The sequence below is a fragment of the Gymnogyps californianus genome, chromosome Z (genome assembly GCF_018139145.2).
Source record: "Gymnogyps californianus isolate 813 chromosome Z, ASM1813914v2, whole genome shotgun sequence".
Taxonomy (NCBI): Eukaryota; Metazoa; Chordata; class Aves; order Accipitriformes; family Cathartidae; genus Gymnogyps; species Gymnogyps californianus.
This window is the reverse complement of record NC_059500.1, coordinates 70,782,335-70,804,276: the sequence shown is the minus strand read 5'-3', so window position 1 is coordinate 70,804,276 and position 21,942 is coordinate 70,782,335. Positions and strand designations below refer to the sequence as shown.

Genomic DNA, 21,942 nt, shown 5'->3' with positions numbered 1-21,942 from the left:
CTAAAGGTGAATGTAACTGATTAAAGTGGAAACACGAAAGTAGGTACCAGGTCTTAGCAAACTTATCAAAGAAATTGAAAAACTGAAGGTGGTCATACCTGTTTTTGTAGATACTTTCAAAGGCGTTTGTGTTGTATATTCTCTTAATTGTTTTTGAAAAGTATCCTATAAACTGAGAAGGCATTAGCATGGGTTTTATAACCTAATGTTTGTTGGCATGTGACTGGATTCGTATGGTGAACTGGATTCTCTTAAGTATTTCTTTACTACTCTGAACAAATAAACAGTACCTTCATTATAAAATATGGAGGTATAAAAGAAGGAATTTAGTAAGATGTTTCTAGTGAAGATTGGGTTGCCCTGACTTAACATAACATAAGTAAGAGTAAAATAAATATTCACAAGCTCTTGACTGGAGTCCCACAGTATATAATATGCCTGGATTTCTTCAGAAAGAATGGAGAGTCCTTTTGCATGTATATCAGAGTTGTAGATACATGTGCAGTCATGCTTAACTCCTTTATACTGCATGAGTAAAACTTTTTAGATTTCGTTATTTACAATCCTCAGCAGCTAAGGAAACTGGGCATGCGGCACACTTGTTCCAGAGAACATTGTGACAGAAACAAAAACTTTAAAATAGCTTATGGAGAACTTTACAATAATTCTATTTGTTCTCTTTTCTGCTGTTCCCTCCTTGAATAAAGGAAACTTTACATATTCCCTAATAAAAGAAAAAAGGGTAAGCTTATACAGTCATCTGAAATATCTGTAACAGGAGAGAGTGCAATTCAAGCATTAGTGGAATTTAGTACTGGAGACTATAGAAAACTTGGAACTTTTGAGAAGGAAATAAAGTTATTTTTCCAAATATTTAAAGTAGTTGCATTTTTATTTTTTCATTGATGTCTAATTAATACTGTGGTAATTGATTTATTTTAAAAGATTGAGTAGTGTTCTACCCTGGGAACAAAATCAATAAGGAAAGCAAGAATAGATATTCCTAGGAGATAAGAAAGTAGTAGCCTGTAATTTTTGTTTGTTGTTTGGGGATTTAATGCAACTTTTATTCCTTTACTTGTAGCTGGCTTTTGCAATGTTTATGTTTGGCCAGATTTACTGTAGGCTTTATGCTATGTGTGTAGTCCCGCTGATTTCAATGAAATTACCAACAGTGTATAAAATTGAGAATATGTGTTAGAGAACCAGGATCTAAGGCCCTCTAGTGATTTCATCTGTGGAAATTGTCTTAAAACTTGTGTATGTGAATTTTCCTGTAGTCTGAGGCTGGATGTAAGCTAAGTCTCTTCAGGCACTGTATAGGCATACAAAAAGACATGAAGTAGTAGTGTGGGGACACCACTGCTCAGGTGCATGGCTGTGCAGTGATGAGACGGCATCCAGATGAGACCTGGCTGTCATCCAGTCAGCTGTTGATACACACAGAGGACCTGATCTGTCCATGCTGGCATACTTCTGCCTATCTTCAATCAAGTGCCCAGCCCGCAAGGAATAATCATGTCACAGCAACATGGTCAACCACACTGAAATGTTTTCTAGCATTTTTGAAAGCAATATTGAGAATTTAGGTAACTTTGGCAGGTGTTGATTATCTAAGGATGGCAACTTAACACAAAAAAATAAGAGTGACCACAGCATGGGGAAAGCAGGGACAACTTTCGCTGTCAGTTTTACTTTATAGATATTTCTCTACCTCAGTTCAAAACCCCCAATATTTTAAGTTAAATCATTTTTTAAAATGCACTTAAATGAGATGACTTGCTGAACATACTTGAGAATTACAGAAAAATAATTTTCTGATCATTAGTTTCATTGCTTGTGGGCAATTTTTATCAATGTAGATATATGTGAAACCAGTAATATGAGACTTTTTACAAATTTTGTTGCTGGAAACTGTTTTCTCATATTAAGGCTCTTCTAGTTCCAGTTAAAGATGTTTAAAGAGGGAAAGAAAAAAAAAATACTAATATGGGATTAGAAGACAGGATATTAGTGTAAACATGGAAATAAATTTTAGAAAGTTATGTTAGTGATATAGTGAATGCAATTAAAAAGTGAATTATCATCCAGAAGATGATTTTTTGGAGGATTGTGTATGTGTATAGCAATTGGCAGGTGATTTCCTCGCTAAATAATACAGTATGCCTTGGGAAGGAGAGAGAGGCGCTTCATGTTTGTTCTGTTGTTGGGAAAAGGTTAACAGTTTAGTCCGATAATCTTCAAATCTGTGCAATAGGTTCTTTGATAGACATCAAATAAACAAAACCCCAAGAAATACTTCTGAATTAATTTGGTTTCCTTGTGTCAGTTGTAAAAATTTTGACTGCAAATCTCCTTCATTCTGACTGCATATGGGTCTAATCGTAGTTTCAAAATGGGATGAATGGTGTGATGTTGTCTACCTGTTTAGCTCTGTGGAAGAGAAACCTAATGTGGTCCAGCTAGCTGTTTGTCTGTATTAAATAAAAATCTTTCAACTTTGCTTTGTAACAAAATCAAGCAAAAATTTGGGTTGCATTGTAAAACTACTACTAGGAGGTAAGAAAAGAAATCTGAGGCAGAGGTTGGGTTGTCAATGATTTGGCCTGTATTTAGAGATAAGACCCCAGGGGTTCTGCCACAGATTGTCCCTCCTTACTGGAAGAGGGAAGATTACTGTCTTGTGTACACTAAATAATATAAATGAGAATAAACAGAACTGTTAATGAGGCACAAAGAATCCTTAATTTACCTACACTGTTAGAAAACCTGTTAAATTCAGAGGATGAACTGAAATAAGACTAAATTTTGTGGAAGTAGAGCAGGGATATGTTTTTACAAAGGAAATTCACTGATTTGAATTTGTTTATATGCCTGACAAAACATTTTATTAAAGGAGATGTGTATGCAATTTATGTTAATTTCTAATTATAGTGTGAATAATAAATGCAACTTTAAAAAGGGCTGTTAGATACATCCAGGTTTATCTAACTGTGGTATTACTAGTGGATATACTGTAAACAGTTCCTGAGAAAGGACTGTAGTGTTGAGCCTTTATTTTTATCTTCAGGTTCACATTTGCTCTTCTTACTCTCCATTAATAGGTAGCATAGATCAGTCAGTGTTAAAGGAGTTGCCTCCTGAGCTCTTGGCAGAAATTGAATCCACCATGCCACTTTGTGAACGTGTGAAAATGAACAAGCGCAAACGTAGCACAGTTAATGAGAAACCAAAATACGCTGAAATCAGTTCTGATGAAGACAATGACAGTGAAGAAGCTTTTGAATGTAAGTAGTATGTTGTTCTATTCCTACTGCTAAAGAAAGCTAATATTTTGCTTTTACAAAAAGATACACTTTTTTTAAAGTTGGCTGCCCTGAAACATATGAAAGCAAGTTTACTGTCCTGACAACTACTTGGCCAAGAACCCTTTTTTTTGTTTTAGAAGAAAAATTACTTGATTTCAATTTTTCAGTCAAGATGAAAAGCAGCTAATTGTTAAATTTCTTTTCATAATTACCTTATGGGAAGCCACTGCCTAGATTCTTATTTTTTTTTCAGTTCTACTATGAAACATTTTTAGCCAATCAGATTAAGGAAAATATCCTCTAAAGCAGCACAGAAAACTTGCATACAAAGGTGTGCAAAGAAAAATTTCAATAAATTAATTTGAAATTATTCTTAGTTTTATTGATAAGAAAATTGAAGGATCCCTTCTTGAATTTTTCTGACATAAGTTGAGAATCTTACTGCCCAGGTTGTTCTTCTACTATTTCTCTAGCATATTGCTTGAAAAACTGGAGTTGCTTTTGATGGGTTCTCAAAATACCATTTGCTGATGATACTATTCTTGAATTAGCTGTTTTCGAAGGAAGAGAGGAAGCTGTAGTTACAATTTTGCTGTGCCATCAAATAAAGTTCCTAAGTGTCAAAAAATTGTTATATGCCTCTAAGTTAGGAAGGGATTTCGTACTTGGTAATAAGCATGTGGTTACTTTGTCTCTATGGTAGTTCAGTTAGCCAACACTGAAGAGAAACTATTAAAACGGAGTAAATCAGTTCAGTGTGAGTTGTGTTACCCATGCAGGGCTACAGGAGAAGTGCCAATTACTGTTCACCTGAGAAGGCATCTTGCTTATAATGATTTTTTTCCCATGTTTAGACTCTTTCCACCTTTGCTTATATAAACATCTTAGTGAACTTTTGTAAAACACAGTGTTTTGCTCTTTAGTCTTTCTTAGGGTCCAAAAGAGAAAGATTTGTTTGTTCTGCTTTTTAATGTTTCAAGTTCTCATCCAACAGATATGCAGTGCTTATGCACAAATACATGTAAAAATTATAATAGCGATACCTCTGATCTCTATCAAAGAAGCAGAAAAGAATGTCCTTTTGTTTGTTTGTTTTTCCTTTTAATTATAACTGAATAATGCTGCTTTAAGTGTGAGTATGAGATCATGAGGCAATTTGTAATCAGTCTTGATTAGGGCAAAGGATTAATGATGATTTGCTTCATTCAGGATTCTATATTCTCTGTTTACCATATCATATCACCTGTTTATGATGTTAATAATCTGGAACAGTGAATTAAAAAAATAAGTAAAGCAAAATTATTTAAGTTGGTTGGGAATGGAGAGAATTGTCAAGAATTTCAGGTACCTTAATCTACCTATTAGCCACAGTAGCTGTTGAAATTCTTAAATACGAAGTAAAGCAAATTAAGGAAGACTTTCACGGTAATTATATGCTTTAAGGGATTCTAGGTTCATTATATCCACTCAAGAGATCTGACCATCGTTCTAAACAATTCAATGAGGACATCTGGTTTAAAAATAAATTCTGATTTTTCTCAAAGGATACTGTAGAACTGAATTGAATTAAAATGAGACAAAATGATTAAGAGAATGAAAGATTTGTGAGAAGTGCACTGAATAGATTTGTATTGTTACAAATAGCTATTTCAGAATTCTTTTGGTTGTCTAAAATTAAACTTTAAAAAATACGAAAGACTGATTGTTATAGAAGAAATTTGAGTATCTCATGAAGAAGGGACATTCCATTAAATCAAATGATGAGAAATTAAAAATTGGTGAAATCAATCAATGCATAAATGTTTGGCAGAATTCAGAAGGAAATTGGGTATTTATATTCTGAATAGTCTTTATGTATAAAATCAATAATAACTCTTGAAATGTTATTAATACTTGAATTTTTAGTCAATTTTATCTACTTCAAAATAAATTTTGTAGAGCACTGATTCTGAATAGCTGTTCCAATGTTCATCTTATTTGCTTTGCAGAGCCAGCACAACTGTAGCACATTCTGTTTTGTCATGCAGCATTGATAAACTAGTCAATTTAAAATTCTGCTGGAAAGCAATATTGGAAGTTACTTTTCTCACAGAGATGTAGCCGGGGTCAGAATTCATCCTACAGAGCTTAAATTGATACTGATAATTTGTAAACTGTGGAGACAGATGTCATCTGCCTCCACAAAATACTGTCTCATGAGGGAAAAAGAATCAGTTAAGATGTGTGAAGTCTTTTCCCATAAAACACTTGCCTTCTTCTCCAGTATGCTCACTCCAGGTATCCAAGATGGCCCTCCATTTCTTTAATCTCAGTTAACTCTCAACCATTTTAGTCCATGTTAGTAGGTCAGGCATCATGAACATGACTGTACTGCCTCCAGAAGCAAGTCTGATCCAGAAGCAGTATGGCTCAAAGCCTGCACTGAGCTATTACCTTAAAGACTTTGACCACCTCTGTGCAGAAGTTTTGTCCTACATTTTCAGAAGTGGGAGCCCTCTTGGGTGCAGTGCAGAGCATTAGTATCACCTCAGATTTTTTTTATTAATTCTGAGGCTGGGCTGACTATTGAGTATATCCTGGTACATATACCAGGTGTGACTGTGTCCTGGTATGTGTCCTATGCTTTTCAATAAACTGGAGTTGTGGGAAGAACTTCTGAGTTCAGTTCCAATTCTGTATAAATGCTTGGAACCATTTTGCTCAGAAACAACCCTACGTACAGTCATACCTCTCTAAACTTCAGGAGACTTTGGTAGAGACACACAGATGTCAGGGTTGTTATATGCAGGTTCACAAGCATAAACTGTGCTAGTCTAGAATGTGATGTTTTGGAGCTGTTTTGATCTTCACAGCACAGTCTGTTAGACGTCTCTTTGCTAGCCCAGTTATCCTGTTACATTAGATAATGGAGAGTTGGCTGATTTCACAGATGAAGCTACCTCCTCCTTCATATCCTTTTTCTATTACATCTTAGCACCCTCTCCCCTTCAAGACACACAAGACTTTCTTTGAAAACAAGAGAGAACTCTCCATTCCACTCCCCCACTTTATTTCCGCCAAATCTCTGTTTCTATATGGAAGATTTATCCCAGTTTCTTCAACATTCACTGCTGCTGGGCTTTTTGGTCCTGACTGAAAACTAGTTATAATAGCCACCTGTGGTACTGACTTGCTGTCTGGCCCAGAATTGTGACTCCAGCTTTCTCCTTTACACTGAATTTCCTGCATTATATGTCAAGAAAAAATTTTAGTTGTCTTGGCAAAACAGAGTATCTTTAAGCAACTAGATTGCCAAGTCTCATTGGAACTTGCTGTGTTAGATGGGCAAAGCAGTCACTGAATTGGAGTGTGGACACCCAGGAATAGTCACAATTTAGATAACTGAAGAAATTATCTCAATGTTCTCTTATGAAAGGATGAAACTTATTTTGATTTGTTCCACTTTCCTTTGCTTAAAAGGACAAATGCCCTGTAAATTTGTATTTTTAAATGTTTGCTGGCGTCTTTGCCAGTTTCAGGCACAGTTTTCACGTAATTCAAAATAAATCATTAGAATAATGCCATAACAGAATTTTATGTAATGGTTTTAGAGTGCTCACTTGTTTTACGGAACAGCTATACAATAGTGTTTAATTTGCAAGTCATAGAATCATAGAATCATTTAGGTTGGAAAAGACCTTTAAGATCATCAAGACCAACCGTAAACCTAACACTGCCAAGTCCACCTCTAAACCATGTCACTAAGTGCCACTTCTACACGTCTTTTAAATGTTTAAAAAAGTTTAATTTTGAGTTATTAAAAGTAGAATTTTTGTACTTACAATGAAAATGCATTTCATTTCTAGCTTCTCGTAAAAGACATAAAAAGGATAGAGATGAAGCTTGGGAGTATGAAGAACATGACAGAAGAAGTTCTGGTGACCATAGGAGAAGTGGTCATTATCATGAAGGAAGGAGGACTTCTGGTAGTGGCCGTTACCGTAATCGCAGTCCCGATGACTCTGATGTGGATGATTATTCTCCTCCCCCTAGCCTCAGTGAGGGTAACTGATCGTTTTAAAAATTTAATTGTATTCCATAATACTAGTGCATTTTTAATGGATATGTTAAACATTTTAAAATAAACATCTTTACATGCAGTATTGAATACAAGTGTAAGAAATGTAAATAATCCTTTATTTAATTTTTGAGAAAGTATTTATTTCACTCTATTCTCTTAATTAGTGGCTAGAAAAATGAAGAAAAAAGAAAAACAAAAGAAGAGGAAAGCTTATGAACCTAAACTAACACCTGAAGGTAATTTTAGAAGATTTATTTTCTACAGTTTGTATTTTCTGTTTTGTATATAAAATAATTCTTTATAAATTTCTTTTTTCACCAGAAATGATGGATTCTTCGACTTTCAAAAGGTTTACTGCTTCAATAGAGAATATTTTGGAAAATTTGGAAGACATGGATTTTACAGCTTTTGGTAAGACGTCAGAAATTTTCAAAATGCTTTGCCCAATTAGAAACACAAACACCAAAAAATTTGTATCTCAGTATTTTCGAACTTCCTTCTTGGTGATTTAATTGCCTGTGATACATGCTAGGGCACACTGCATTTATATGGCTTCCACCTTGAGTGGTGGCCTTTACCTTTCCAATTTCACTTGCTGCTGCAGGAAGATGATCCTCCTTCCTCCTCCCTGCAGAATCCAAAAGGGGCATAAATTGTAATGAGACAAATAGTAGTCCCCTGGAGTGGAAAGGATACCTCCTTTGGGATGTCATTAGGGTGTTACCTTCTGTCAAACATATCTTTGTAAACAACACTAACATAAGATGGTTCTCTTGCTAGTAATGTCTGAGGCATATAATTTTGCATCTGTTGTGGCCTTTAACCCAACAGAGCTTGATTATGCAATTCAAGCAGCAGAGTCCTTATGTGTTCATGGCGTAGGCACTGAATCACTGTATGCTCCTTATCCATTTCAGTGGAAGACCAGCCAGCTTAGCGTTAAGTGTCTGAGGAAGTAGTTCAGGTTGACCAAAGTGACTTTCTATTGAAGTGGATAATAGAGTATTCATTAACTTTTTTTTCCTACCATCTTTGTCACAGGATTAGAACAAGGGGAGGAGCATAGTAAACAAATCACTACAGGTTTTAAAGCAATAGTGTATACAACCTTGGACTTAAAAGTGAAGTCATTGGTTCTTTCTGTGTCTGGTAACATCATGGGTTTTTTGTAACGGTAAATATGATTAAGACACAGTGTATCTGAAGGTACTAGATTTCATATGTGTGTTTTATCTATTGCCCTTCCTGAGATTTGAACTTAAGAATTAGCACTACAATCGTTTAAGATTTGTTTTACTGAAACGAGGGTGATGGCACAAAAGCTGAAATAAATGGGTTTTGCTATATTAAAAATTTTCAGTTTATGACTTTCAGAAATGGATGCCTCATGTTAGGCTATTAAATGGTATTTCAGAACCAGTCATATTTAACAAGTAGTCATTGTTTTAACATAACCAAAAGCTGTCATCATCAGTCTTCATTAGATGGAACTATTAAATGCTAACTATTTGGAACTATTAGATGCTAGCTGTTTGGAAAATCAGTTCTTTTTCTGCAGTTGGCTTTTTCATATTGGCTGTAAAATACTGATTTCCTTGAAGTCTAATAAGAAATATGATTGTTAATTTTTTAATTGTTTTTTTTAAAGGTGATGATGATGAGATTCCACAGGAATTGCTACTGGGGAAACATCAGCTTAGTGAGTTGGGTAGTGAATCTGCAAAAATAAAGGCAATGGGCATTATGGACAAGGTACATCTTCATAGTCTTTAACTCTTTTTGAACACATAATTTTGGTAAACATACAAAAACTTATGTCCCCTGTAATAACATTCCACCCTCTTCAGGTGTGAATGCAACAGATACTGTGAACAGTTGTGCTTCTGCTGACTTAGCTGAAGTGCTTAAAAAGTTACCACATCTTAACTGTCACTGTCTCTGAAGCTGAGACATTTTTGTTGAATGGTCCTTCTTTGTGTCAATGCTGACTATATGCCAATATGTAATACCCATGCCTGAGCAGTAAAATCTAAAGTAATTAATCTACTTTCACAAAAGGCCGTCAGCCTATAGGCTTTGCTCCTTATAGCTGGTGTTGAGCAACCACAGTAAATCAGAACCTGCTGGCAAAGTAAAAATATCCACCCTTTCTCATATGTGCCATCAGTGCAATGTAAATGTGTGATGTCCAGCCAGCGTCACACTGAATTGCCTGCTTCCTCCGTCTCTCCAAAAAGGCCTTTCAAACTTAGAAGATTTAACACCCCAGGTCATAATAAGATTCATTTTCTGTAGACTGCATATCGTGGTTTCTTTGCTGTACTCTCCCAGACTTCAGTTCGAGGGGACTTTTTGTTGGTGCAAACTGTTGGTATCACACCTCTAGAAACAATGTTCTTGCTTTCCTTATCTTCCTGGAACTCTTGGCTTTGGGCAGTCTTGTGTTAAACTCTTACTCTGCCTGCTCATGACCACTTACTATGTTTATGAAGTGTCTGTGAAGCCACTTGGTATAAAAGTCACTCTGAAAGGTTTTCTTTAATCCAAAATTTAGATAGCCTTCCTGGACTTTTGTTCAATCACTCTACCTTCCTTTGTAGCGTGTTGTCAGCCTGAGTGTTTCTCTTTCCTGATAGCTCTCACCCTTAACCTCTATTCCCTATTTTACACACATACATATATACATATATACATGTATACATAAAATGAGAATTTTGTTGCTTCTGAAGGTGAGTGCCAGTAGTATCTGAATGAGTGAAACGGGTTCTCCTCGAGTTTAGCATATTCTACAAATTTTTTAATCATAATTCTGTAGAAAATCAGTAAGTGAGTTTAAGTTACTTTTTTCAACATGCTAGTTCTTCGAAGTTAACACTAATATTAAGAATACATTTCCTTTTTATTAGCAGTCAAGTATCAGGGAATTTTATGTCTGCTTGTTCATGGAATTTGGATTTTCTCCTAATAAAGCTCTATATGGTCAGTTAGAATTTGTGATTGATACTTGGATTTGGTAAATTTCTGTTTCTAGAAGCAAAAGTGTATAACTACACAACATTAATGACAGATATGCAATTTTAAATCTATTTCTATGGATTTTGCTCATTGAAAATGCAGTTTGATTGCAATCTTAGAATATATTCCACTTAGTTACATTATCAGCATTCTCAATTGTGCTGTGTCAGAAACCACAGAAGTCAAGATCCAGTCCTTATCTCAAATTGCTTACAATTTAAGTGTTTCGAATTATATAAAAGTTCCATCCTTCATCCATGGACATTCTTTTCAGCAATTTGGAAGCCTGTATGTTCCTGCAGTTGTTTGATGTGTTTCTTTTCTTGTTTTAGCTCTCAACAGATAAAACAGTAAAAGTCCTGAATATTTTGGAGAAGAATATTCAAGATGGATCAAAGCTTTCTACATTACTTAACCATGTGAGTTTCAAATTACATAATTTCACAACATAGTGTAGAATAGAGTTTTCTTCACTTGAGTCCTATTTAGGGATAGTTTCAAATACTATGGATGTGTGTGAAAGGAATTTCTGATATCATATGTATGTGATTGAGATTGCCAAATTTTAAGATTGGAAGTAAAATTCAATTGATTATGTTTTTTTCAGTACTAAACATGTTTTACTATAGTACTGATAACAGGTGTATTGGGAGCAACTGAGTTTTCTTTTGTTTCAGGTTTAAATATTACAGTTTCATCCTGAAATATGCATGGTAGCTGGTGTAATTTGCACCATTGGACATTTCTTTGCTACTTAGCTATGTGTCTGTAAAACATCCCTTACACAGTGAAAGTACTACAGCTTTCACGTAGAGTGTATTCTTCTCCTGAGCATTAAGAAAGGAGGAGGCGCTTTGTTTAGGTTTGTTCTTATGCTGCTAAGTTAAAGTTGTCAACGTAAACAAAATTAATAGGAAGTTTAAGATTTTAGGGTTTTTTTCCTGATATACCTAAAACTACATGGGGATTTGGAGTTTTTATGAGGTTAATATGTGATTTTTCATGTTTCATAAATTTCTTTATGTCTACACTTTCTAGTCAAAACAACATTCTGGCAAGAATAGAGTTCTTGAGTTTTAGGGAAAAAAAAACCCCTTGATCTGCAGAAATAGAGAGTAATTATTTATATTGGAAAGGAAGAATTTGAACTTGCAAATGAAAAGTAGAGACACATTATTTGTACCTAAGTACTTTCATCTAGCTAGTTTGTAGGGTTTTCAAAGTTTCAGTATACAGTTCTGAATGTCTTTAGCAGTATGAAAAATAAGTGAAAAGAAGGTGCTGGTTTACCTGCTCTACTTCACTGTGATTAAGTCTTTATGCTAATGCTTTTAAAGTGATATTTTTCTTTCAGCTTTTTGTAGTAAAACTCAAGATTATTAAGTGGTTAATGAAATTGTCCAATGATTGCAATTCGGAGACAAAGCTTCGATTAAAAAAAGAAGGAATCTTTAGCTGAACAAGTTTTAGATTTCTCTTAAAACCTATTAAACATGATTCAAATCATTATGGCAAAGAAAGCCTCTGCTAAGGAGTAAGCTTACTTTTTTTACAGTGCAGTGAAGATATCCTACCTCCATGTCAGGATGTTTTGCAGAGGCAGAGTGCACTTGCATATTCTTTTTATTTCCAAGATTAATGAGGAAAAAAAAAAGAAAATATTTAAAACTACTTGGGTTTTTTTTAAGCCTCATTTGTGCAAGGAACAAATGACTTAAAGCCATCCCATGCAAGAAATTTACAGGGATTTCCTGATTTGCAGATTTCTGTTGATTTTACAAATATATATATATATATATCATATATATAATGCACAGTGATATTGTTTTAAATTCTCTTTCCCCAAAAGGAAAAAGTTGATACGGTTTCACCAACCCGTTATTTTTACAAGGAAAGCCAACAGTGTTGAATTCTGGTGTCATACAGGCAGGAAATATTATTTTTCTCTGTAGGCTATATCTCCACCAGAGAAGCTATGAAAAATTCTACCTGGTTTTGCTATAAATAATGTTATTACAATATTTAAGTAGTGCTGAGTGGTCATGATTAACCTCATGTATGTTTTTTTTTGTAACTTGTACAAACACAGAAATACAGAGATTCTGTACCCTGTGCTAAATCTAAATGGACATATTTGATAAAACGTGTTTTAAACCCATTGATAATAGATGGTTTGGTCTATGAAGCAGAGAAAGTCATATACTTAGGAGTTTCTTGTGACTTGTAACAGTCTTTTTGTGTAAGAATTCCCTCTAGTGGCAAAAATTAGACTGATCAAAGCAGCAACTGGTGTGCATAGGCCACTGAAGAAAACACTAGGTGAATGAGTTTAGATTTTGCTTAAGGTACATCAGTCTTAAGCAGAGTATGTGGCAATCTTCCCTCATAGTGCTTCCCAGTGATACACAGAAAGCTGCTTTGTGTTCTAGCAGAAGAATACAGTGAGATTTTGAAGACTTATAATTTAGGGAGACATATTACAAACGTTGCTAGTAAAACAAACATTAGTTGATTTCTAAAACAACCTATTTTTGTATCAAAAAGGAAATACCACATTTTATACGTGCATGTAGTGAGTATATTAAGGTAATGTTACTATCTCTTACTTGGTAAGGATAAAAATTTGACTTGTTCACACTATCCTGTTTTTATTGCCTGTTACAGAACAATGACACTGAAGATGAGGAGAGATTATGGAGAGATCTTATTATGGAAAGAGTGACAAAATCTGCTGATGCTTGTCTTACTGCTATCAATATTATGACATCACCAAATATGCCTAAAGCTGTATATATTGAGGACGTAATAGAAAGAGTTATTCAATACACAAAATTTCATTTGCAGAACACTCTGTATCCTCAGTATGATCCTGTGTATAGAGTGGATCCTCATGGTGGTTAGTATGCTAAGAAATTTTAAAAAAATCTTTCCACATTAATAAATATCAAAACATAATCTATTGTATGATGATGCATGTGATAGGACTTTCTGGAATAAGGCTTTGATATGCAACTCTTATACTGATAGTTCTTCCATATCACATACAGTGTCCTGAATTAATGTTTTGTGTTAGTTTGAACTAGCATGTTAGTTCAACGTTTCTGTTATTGTTAGAACTAACATTTGTAACATGAAATGTAGAGTAAAAAACCAATGAATGAAATGTGTCCTCTGCAATAATGTAAATGTAACCAACGTATTTAGACTGAAGTATTTAGAAGTTTGTCTGAAGTTCAGCTTCTGTGTATAGTTATTATATGTAGGAATAAGTCATTTTATAGTCATAATCTCTGTGTATATAATGATTTATTTCAGTGAAAACTTTTTAGCTTTTAGCGTTTTATTCTCACATGCATACCTCTAGATGCGGGTGTCCACAACTTCAAGAACCTTTTTAAAAATCTTGGATCCAGTATTTAGAGCAATTATGAAAAATTAATATAATGTGAAATTCTTGCTTTCCAGCTGATGCTACTGAATAGTTTTTCTTCTGTAAGCAATTGCTTTTACAAAGCTGTAGTCATGTAGTTTTTTCAGGGATGCTTTTTTGAGGAAGATGATCTTTCTAATATTTGATGTGAAACATTGAAAAAACTATTGAAGATATTTTTTATTTTCTAGGTGGTGTTTTAAGTTCAAAAGCAAAACGTGCCAAGTGTTCCACCCACAAGCAAAGAGTTATAGTGATGTTGTATAACAAAGTTTGTGACATCGTCAGCAGCTTGTCAGAGTTGCTAGAGATACAGCTTCTTACTGATACAACTATTCTTCAAGTAAGTTTTATCAGAAGAATTTCTGTCTGAGAATGTTTGTTTTTCTTTTCGCAGAGAGAATGTAAAGTACAATTGTCTCAGTGGCATGAAGTATGAAATCAGTACAAACTTTTAAATTATTAACATCAGAGTGACTAGTTTGTGTTGTGTAGTAGGTAATCTGCAGGAGAAGAGCATTTAATGTTCACATCTTTAATGGCTTTTCTTGTACTTAAGAAAAGTTTAACCTGATTGTATTCAAATATAGAGTCATAGAATCATTTAGGTTGGAAGAGACCCTTAAGATCATTCAGTCCAACCATAAACCTAGCACTATCAAGTCCACCACTAGACCATGTCACTAAGTGCCACATCTACAGGTCTTTAAATGCCTCCAGGGATGGTGACTCAGCCACTTCCCTGGGCAGCCTGTTCCCATGCTTGACAACCCTTTCAGGAAGAAATTTTTCCTAATCCAATCTAAACCTCCCCTGGTGCAACTTGAGTCTGTTTCCTCTCATCCTGTCACTTGTTACTTGGGAATAGACTCCGACACCCACCTCACTACAGCCTCCTTTCAGGTGGTTGTACAGAGTGATGATGCCTCCCCTGAGCCTTCTGTTTTCCATACTGAACAACCCCACTTCCCTCAGCCGCTCCTCATAGGACTTGTTCTCTAACATCCTTTAATAACTTTATTTGCAAATAATATGAAGTAATACATCTTGTTGAATACCTTACCTGCTGAACAAATAACCTACTTGTGAAACTGCGTAAATATCAGTTTGTTAGTCAAATATACTTAAAATAATTTCTTTCCGTTGATAGGTATCGTCTATGGGAATAACACCTTTTTTTGTAGAAAATGTCAGTGAACTACAGCTATGTGCCATCAAATTAGTGACTGCAGTAAGTACTTTTTAATTTGCAATTTCATGTTCCGGTACTTCTGAGAGATATTAGGGCATTTACATAGGCTGTATTTTCTCGCTGGTGGAGAATTGGAGTTTAGAACTCATTTTATTCTTGTGTGTTTTTACAGTTTGGTATTACAATCTAGGAATAGTATTGAATCTACCTGAGCTGCCCCTATTTGCAGAGTACTCTATAGGAAGAAATATCCTACTTAAGCAAGGAACTTCTTAATTTTGGTTATGTCACTTAAACACAAACCCCTTCCTCTTACCTGTCCTTTCTTGTCTTAAGAAATCTTAGCAATGTGCATTTCCTTATTTCCTATGTTAAGATTTGAATTTATGCAATGGAATAAGGTGTAGAACTAGTAGGATACTTCTATGTAGTAGAATAAATTCTTTTCCTCAGAAGAGGTGGCTATATGAAAAATTCATGGGGCAGATAAAATATTATTTCAGGAAAAATGCAGTGCAACACAGACGTGCTTGTTCAAGTGGGAGTTTTCCATCTTTGTAAGGATGATATACTCCAGTATTCTACCTAAACAAAAGCAGAGGCAGACTCTACAATCCTGACCCTGTAAATTGAAAGAATATGTCATGTCAGGCAAACATTAAAGCTTAGGATATGAAGTAAAACTGGTTTCTCAAATGTACTCTACAGCCATACATGTGTTCACGTAATTTATGTTGCCACCGAGTTTTGCGCTTTTTATGTATTTTAAAAAGAAATGCTTGCTTTTAAAAAACAAAGTAATGCATTAAAAACAAGGTATGCATTAATTATAATTTAAGTGTCATGTAACGTGTATGTTTCTATATATAGTTTTTAACAATATATTTAACAAGTGATATTTTATGTAACAATAAACAATTTTCTAACAATTCTGTAACTGTTAAATAGGTGTTCTCCAGGTATGAAAAACATAGACAGTTAATACTAGAAGAAATTTTCACTTCCCTTGCAAGACTACCAACTAGCAAGAGGAGTTTGAGAAACTTCAGGTAATTTCTGACATAGATTAATAACTTGTAGACAGTAGCATTTACAGTTTTGTAGATGTAGGATTTTAGGCTTCAGTATTAACTACTTCTTTAAAAATCTGCGACTCCACAAGCTGCACTTTATTAGAAGTTGATATTTCGAAAAAATTAGAGCAGAATTGCCTGACAAAGGTCTTAAAATAATCGCTGTTTCTTATGCCATTATATTTGCGCCTGCTGACAAAAATAATTGAAATGTCTTATTATTTCTCTCACTAAGGATGTAAATGAGTGTAATGTTAGTGTGCATTCAGAGTTTTTTTGTTGGAAAATTCTTCAGTTCTGTTTGTATGGAGTAACATAATTTTTTTCATTGCTAAAGCTTAATAGGAAAATTCTGGCTGAATTTCTTTGAGGACACAGTCAGAGCACTCTTTCCAGGAAGGAAATCAATCTAATATCCCTTTGAATGAGTTTCATTTAGGAACTACTCTGTTCACTTTAACTGTCTTTTAAGCACTTCAGCTGGATTTCAGTGCATCTTCGGAATAATAGTATAGGTTCAGATTCAATCTGAGAAAGAATCTGACCTGAACTGGATTTCAGTTAAAATGGAGGTTGGGACACTTTAAATGATTCTAAAACATTTGTTGTTGGTGTTGATTTTGTTCCTTGCCTGCGTACATCTTGCCCCCAGAGACAGAAAAATTGTCAATTAAGTGTTTTGTCCGATCCAGGGTGGATGAACAGGAAATATCCAGGAAAAGAAATACACTGAAACTTTGAAGTTAAATTCAGCAACCCTAATGTTAACATAAGTGCTTGTTCCTAGTATTTTCTATTGTTTTGGTTATAGACATCAGAGAGATGTAGCAAATAGGAAGGCAGTATGAACAGGGGCATAAATGGTAGATAAGCTCTTTGAATTAGGACCTGTACCAGAAGGAAGTCACTATCTCAAGGCCACAGTGACTGCACTGTTTATCTGTAGAATCCTAACTCTGGTCTGTTAAAGGGCGTTCTCTAACTGTGGCTACAGTCACAAAGGGTACAGCTTACACAGCATTTGATACGAAAAGTTTTTCTCTCTGAAAGTAGTCACAGATAACTTCATAAAGATAATAATTACAATCTGTTTTGTGCCCAGTTAGTATTTTGATAATTTGGGGAGAATGATGTCAGGGATTATCACCTTTTCGTATTGTTAAGGGTAGCAATAGGTGGTGTTGATATATGTATGGGTAGTAAACATCATACTATTTCTCTGCTTATATCATGGGAGAAATGTGGCGTGTATTCATACTGGTCTTACCAAATTAAAGACACACTTAAGACATACTTAAAGACGCTTGCATGCTGAGGTTCATAGTCTGTTATGCTACCTCAGATTACCATAGGTGTAACTCTTGTAGAAGTCAGTCCAGGTCATGGTCACTATTTTCTGTTGTTTAGAAGTCCTGCACATTTCACATACATTAAATAATATATAAATAATAAATTATTAGGGCAACAGTTTGGTGTATTTTTTTTGTTTTGTGTTGGAAATGCATATGGCATTATACATAATAAGCCTATTAGTAAGTGCCTTAGCATGTAGGTGTTTGATTTATTAAATATTCCTGTAGATTTTTCGGCTGCTGAATTTCACAGATACTCTGATAGCCCATCTATGGGCTGTTTCAGTTCATCTCTTCTGCCTGAGAATAATACTTACTGGTTTTGTTAGACCAAATCTTACACTGCATAAGAGAGAAGCAAATGACTAGATAAATGTCTAGAACACAGATTTCTAGCTGTGGTAATAATTTTAGAAACATATTATTTAGGACCAAAAATTTTTGGTTTGTTTTGTCTTTTTTGTTTAGTTTTAGTGTTAATGCTGTCTTTTCTTATTAACAGGTTAAACAGCAGTGACACTGATGGAGAGCCTATGTATATTCAGATGGTAACAGCACTAGTTCTGCAGCTTATTCAGTGTGTGGTGCACTTACCATCAGCAGAAAAAGATTCTAATTCAGAGGAGGAATCAAACAAGAAAGTAAGATAGTTTTAAAAAGCCATAAATTATTTTTTTGTGCAGGAATGACTTTGTGTGTTTGTAGGTATAATAGTTTATTATGGTGCTCTAGTAATCAAACATTGTCATTGTATGTCTGCTATAATTATTTGATGCATGAGAAATGCTGATCTGGAAATCATATTTCTATGTATGCTAAAATAATAGGCAAATATATCTTGTTATTTTTAGGTGGATCAAGATGTGCTTATTACTAACTCATATGAAACAGCCATGAGAACAGCACAAAACTTCCTTTCTATTTTCCTTAAGAAGTAAGTACTGTTGCATTCTTTAGCGTATTGATGAAACCAACTCCAAATAAAGTCTGTCATACCTTAAGACAAACCTAACCACTTCACAGTGCTAAATACCTACTCATAAAGTTATTTATAACCATATAGTTTATAGATCCCTAGGAGAGCTACCTGTCTGGACAAAAATTTTTATGGAACAGTTCTGCAGAGAGTTCTTCATACATTTAAGAATCTGTTTGATAGTTCATGTAGGATCCTTTTATTTTAGGGGTCTGTTACTCATCTGAAGCCTGGAAGGGAAGGCTGAGCAAATATTTAAGTAGTGAAACCATATTCATTCAGTCATCAGAATGACAAAGATACAAAAAAACCTAAAAATTACTTTCATTTAGCTAAAGTTAGGAGTGTCAATAGCTCAACAGGGAAAAAAAAAAAATAGTATACCTGAATAACCAAAGGATGTCTAAGAATAAGTCCTGAGGTTTTTATTGTGTTCATTTCTACTCTTAACCCAAAAGGCTATTTAATAGCCATCTAGCAATCTCTCTGCATACTTCTGGTATCATTAAAGTTAGGGATGCCACATATAAGTGAAACACTGTCAGGTATTTTATCTTTTGATTTTTTTACATTCTGATTTTAGCCTTTGTGGAGCATAGTACTGAGACATCTTATCACTGTCAGATAAATCGGACCAAGCTTAAGGAATATAGACACAACACCTCCTAAATACCCCACTCCAGCTTGAGCTTTACAATTTTACCTACTTTGTCCATCCAAGCTAATGCAGACTTTAACTCAAAGCAATAAATTAAAAAATGTAAGAACAAAATTCTACTATCGTGGATTTGCTGCTTTACTTGCAGTGCAACTTGGAGTGATAACCATTTAAACTATTCCTCCGTAAATGAACAAAACAAATTTTATGGTAATGTTTCAGATACTTTTTTTAGAATCGCATAAAACTGTTTTTCTGATTAAACATAGGATTACTTCTGTTTACGTCAGAAGAAAAGCTTAAATGGCTCTTAAGTTCGCTTATAAAATGCATTTTCTTTTAAACAGGTGTGGCAGTAAACAAGGGGAAGAAGATTACAGGCCACTGTTTGAGAACTTCATTCAAGATCTTCTTTCCACAGTCAATAAACCAGAATGGCCAGCTGCAGAGTTGCTACTTAGCTTATTAGGAAGGCTATTGGTAAGGGATTCTTGTTTTTAACTATTATATTAATTTGTTTTTTATTAGAATGAGGACTTATTTCAGCTGAAACTACTACAGGAATGCTTTCTGATTGTTCACACACATGCAGTGTTTAAGGATTTTCTTATGTGTATCACTACTATGTAATACATAGATAATAAAATTTGGGTTAGAGGATCATTGATATGGAATTTGTTAAAGATCATATGTATACAGTTTCCCATGGAAGTCCACTTCCACTATACCATGACATTTTCAAGATGAAAAAATGCCATTGTATAGCATCTAATAAGTGTAGATATTCATTTGGAGTGAAGTCAGACTAATAGCTGTAATTGTTCATGTTAAATATCTTCTCTGGACTATTCCTTTAGCACAGAAGCTGAAAAAATTAAGTGGCTTGGTTTTTTTTACTTATGTTATTTTACAGAATGGGAATATTTTTATTGACATGTTTTTTGAGAGTTGTTCTTCAGTATTACAATGTAATCAACACAGTCACTTGAGCTGTTTCTTGGAAAAATATTTTATGGTCCTGTTCCTGGTAAAATGTAGCTTTCTTTATACTTGTATGAATAATGAGGAAGTTGCATTATGGTGCTTAAGATCCGTGCTATTGCAAAGGATATCTGCTGTACTAGTTGTCCAGTTTATTTTATGAAAACACATATTTTAAAAAACTCTAACAGGCATATTTGGAGAGAGAGAGAGAGAGACCCAATAAAGGAAGAAAGAGTAATGTAAAGTAAGTAGTGTATCTGTGATGTAATAGTAGATTACATAATTTTGTGCAGCATGGAAGTTAGGTGGGATTTTTAATAAGCTCAAGCAATCTCTTGTGAGAAGAATCTCAGTTGCATAAATATTTGTTTTTAACAGTTTATTCTGTTTTTCTTAGGTTCACCAGTTCAGTAACAAATCTACAGAAATGGCATTAAGAGTTGCATCACTTGACTATCTTGGAACTGTAGCTGCAAGACTGAGGAAAGATGCAGTCACTAGCAAAATGGATCAAGGATCTATAGCCAGAATCCTCAAACAGGTGTGTGAGAGATCCCGTGCCAGCTGGATTGAGATGTATCCATTCAAATACTTGAAAATTTTAAAGATGTTTGGAAAACTGGCATTGTGGAGAATCAGTCTTCATTGTTCAGAATTCTGAATCAAATATACTCAATTTATAAGTATCACATTTGTTAGCTCATGTCTTCCTTGCACCATCTCTGTAGTGATCATATGCAGTGGTTAATTACAGTGGTTAAGCCAGTTTTCTTGTCACAAAACAGAGGAGATAAAAGAGCAACAGTTAGATTCTATCTTGAGAGGCCTTAAAAATACGTGTGTATGTGCATTTGCTATCGTAAAGTGATAACTGAGCTTCTGGCACTCATAATAACAGGCTTTAGAGAGTTAAACTGTTAGGCCTGTAAAGTTAGTTTTTATGTGATATAGCTGGTAGTGGTTATCTTTTTTCTCTCTCTCTCTTTTTTTTTTTTTTTTTAAACTGGACTTTCATATATCTTTCATTAGAGAGCGCATATTTGTATTTCTGCTAATACTGCTCCAAATCTGCAAGGGTGGCAACAATTATCAAAGCAGCGTATGCATTTGGGCTCTATACAGTACATAGTATGATGAGAAAATCTCAGATCTTATGTGTCCTTTTAAAAACGTGGACTTGCATATTTCTTACGGACGCTATAGACTTCTTTCTGAACTACTGACTGTTCTCAGCATGATCTAAAGTTGAGTACTCATATCAAGTTCATTTGCCTTTCAGTTACCTGAAAAGACTACAGATCTATTACATGTACTTTATAATGACTGTTTAGGTTTATGTTGAAGGAAGAACTTCTGCACTTTACAGGCATTCAAACAAACAATCAGAATTCATCTAGTCCTTTCTGAGGCTGATACTTTGCATAACTTCTGTCGATTAGAATATTCTACAACATACAGTGTCAAATCTTTATGTCCGTGGCTTAATATAATTTATACTTCTGTGTGCTAAGGGGTTATAATTCTCCTCTGTTGGCAGTGATTCTGACAATTCTACATTAGACTTTGTAGGGAAATACTTAAGGAAAAAGAAAAGGATTCTTCTAATCTCCAGAAGTTATAATAGTATTGAAAGGTATTCTGAAAAGATGCAGACCCAAGTGGTGACCTGAATTTTTCTATTTGTTTGGGGGTTTTTACAGGTTCAGGCAGTAACTAGGCATTGGCATCTGCAGAAAATAAAATTGCTGTGGGCAATTGAGAGCTAAAAGCATTTTTTCAGTTACTCAGGAAGCTTAATGTCAGTGACAGTAGACAGTACCATCTGTGCATTGTGGAAGGTGTGTACTATACAGTACCATCAGTCAGGGTAGACAGTGTGTTGTTTATAAATTAT

The 21,942-nt window shown here is 34.5% G+C and overlaps 1 protein-coding gene across 4 annotated transcripts in view; it reads left to right on the top strand.

Moving 5' to 3' along the window:
* The window catches only part of NIPBL (NIPBL cohesin loading factor), a 159,736-nt gene that overhangs the window by 111,408 nt on the left and 26,386 nt on the right, over nt 1-21,942 (top strand). For 3 of the 4 annotated variants that reach the window (XM_050913706.1, XM_050913703.1, XM_050913704.1), the window contains 14 exons: nt 3,105-3,287; nt 7,154-7,351; nt 7,533-7,604; nt 7,690-7,779; nt 9,017-9,120; nt 10,716-10,802; nt 13,048-13,279; nt 14,005-14,156; nt 14,964-15,044; nt 15,954-16,054; nt 17,933-18,071; nt 18,282-18,364; nt 19,412-19,544; nt 20,446-20,589. In XM_050913706.1, the coding sequence (XP_050769663.1) occupies nt 3,105-3,287; nt 7,154-7,351; nt 7,533-7,604; nt 7,690-7,779; nt 9,017-9,120; nt 10,716-10,802; nt 13,048-13,279; nt 14,005-14,156; nt 14,964-15,044; nt 15,954-16,054; nt 17,933-18,071; nt 18,282-18,364; nt 19,412-19,544; nt 20,446-20,589 (1,799 nt within the window). The remainder of the gene's footprint in view (nt 1-3,104; nt 3,288-7,153; nt 7,352-7,532; nt 7,605-7,689; nt 7,780-9,016; nt 9,121-10,715; nt 10,803-13,047; nt 13,280-14,004; nt 14,157-14,963; nt 15,045-15,953; nt 16,055-17,932; nt 18,072-18,281; nt 18,365-19,411; nt 19,545-20,445; nt 20,590-21,942) is intronic. The other variant, XM_050913707.1, reaches the window with a different exon arrangement.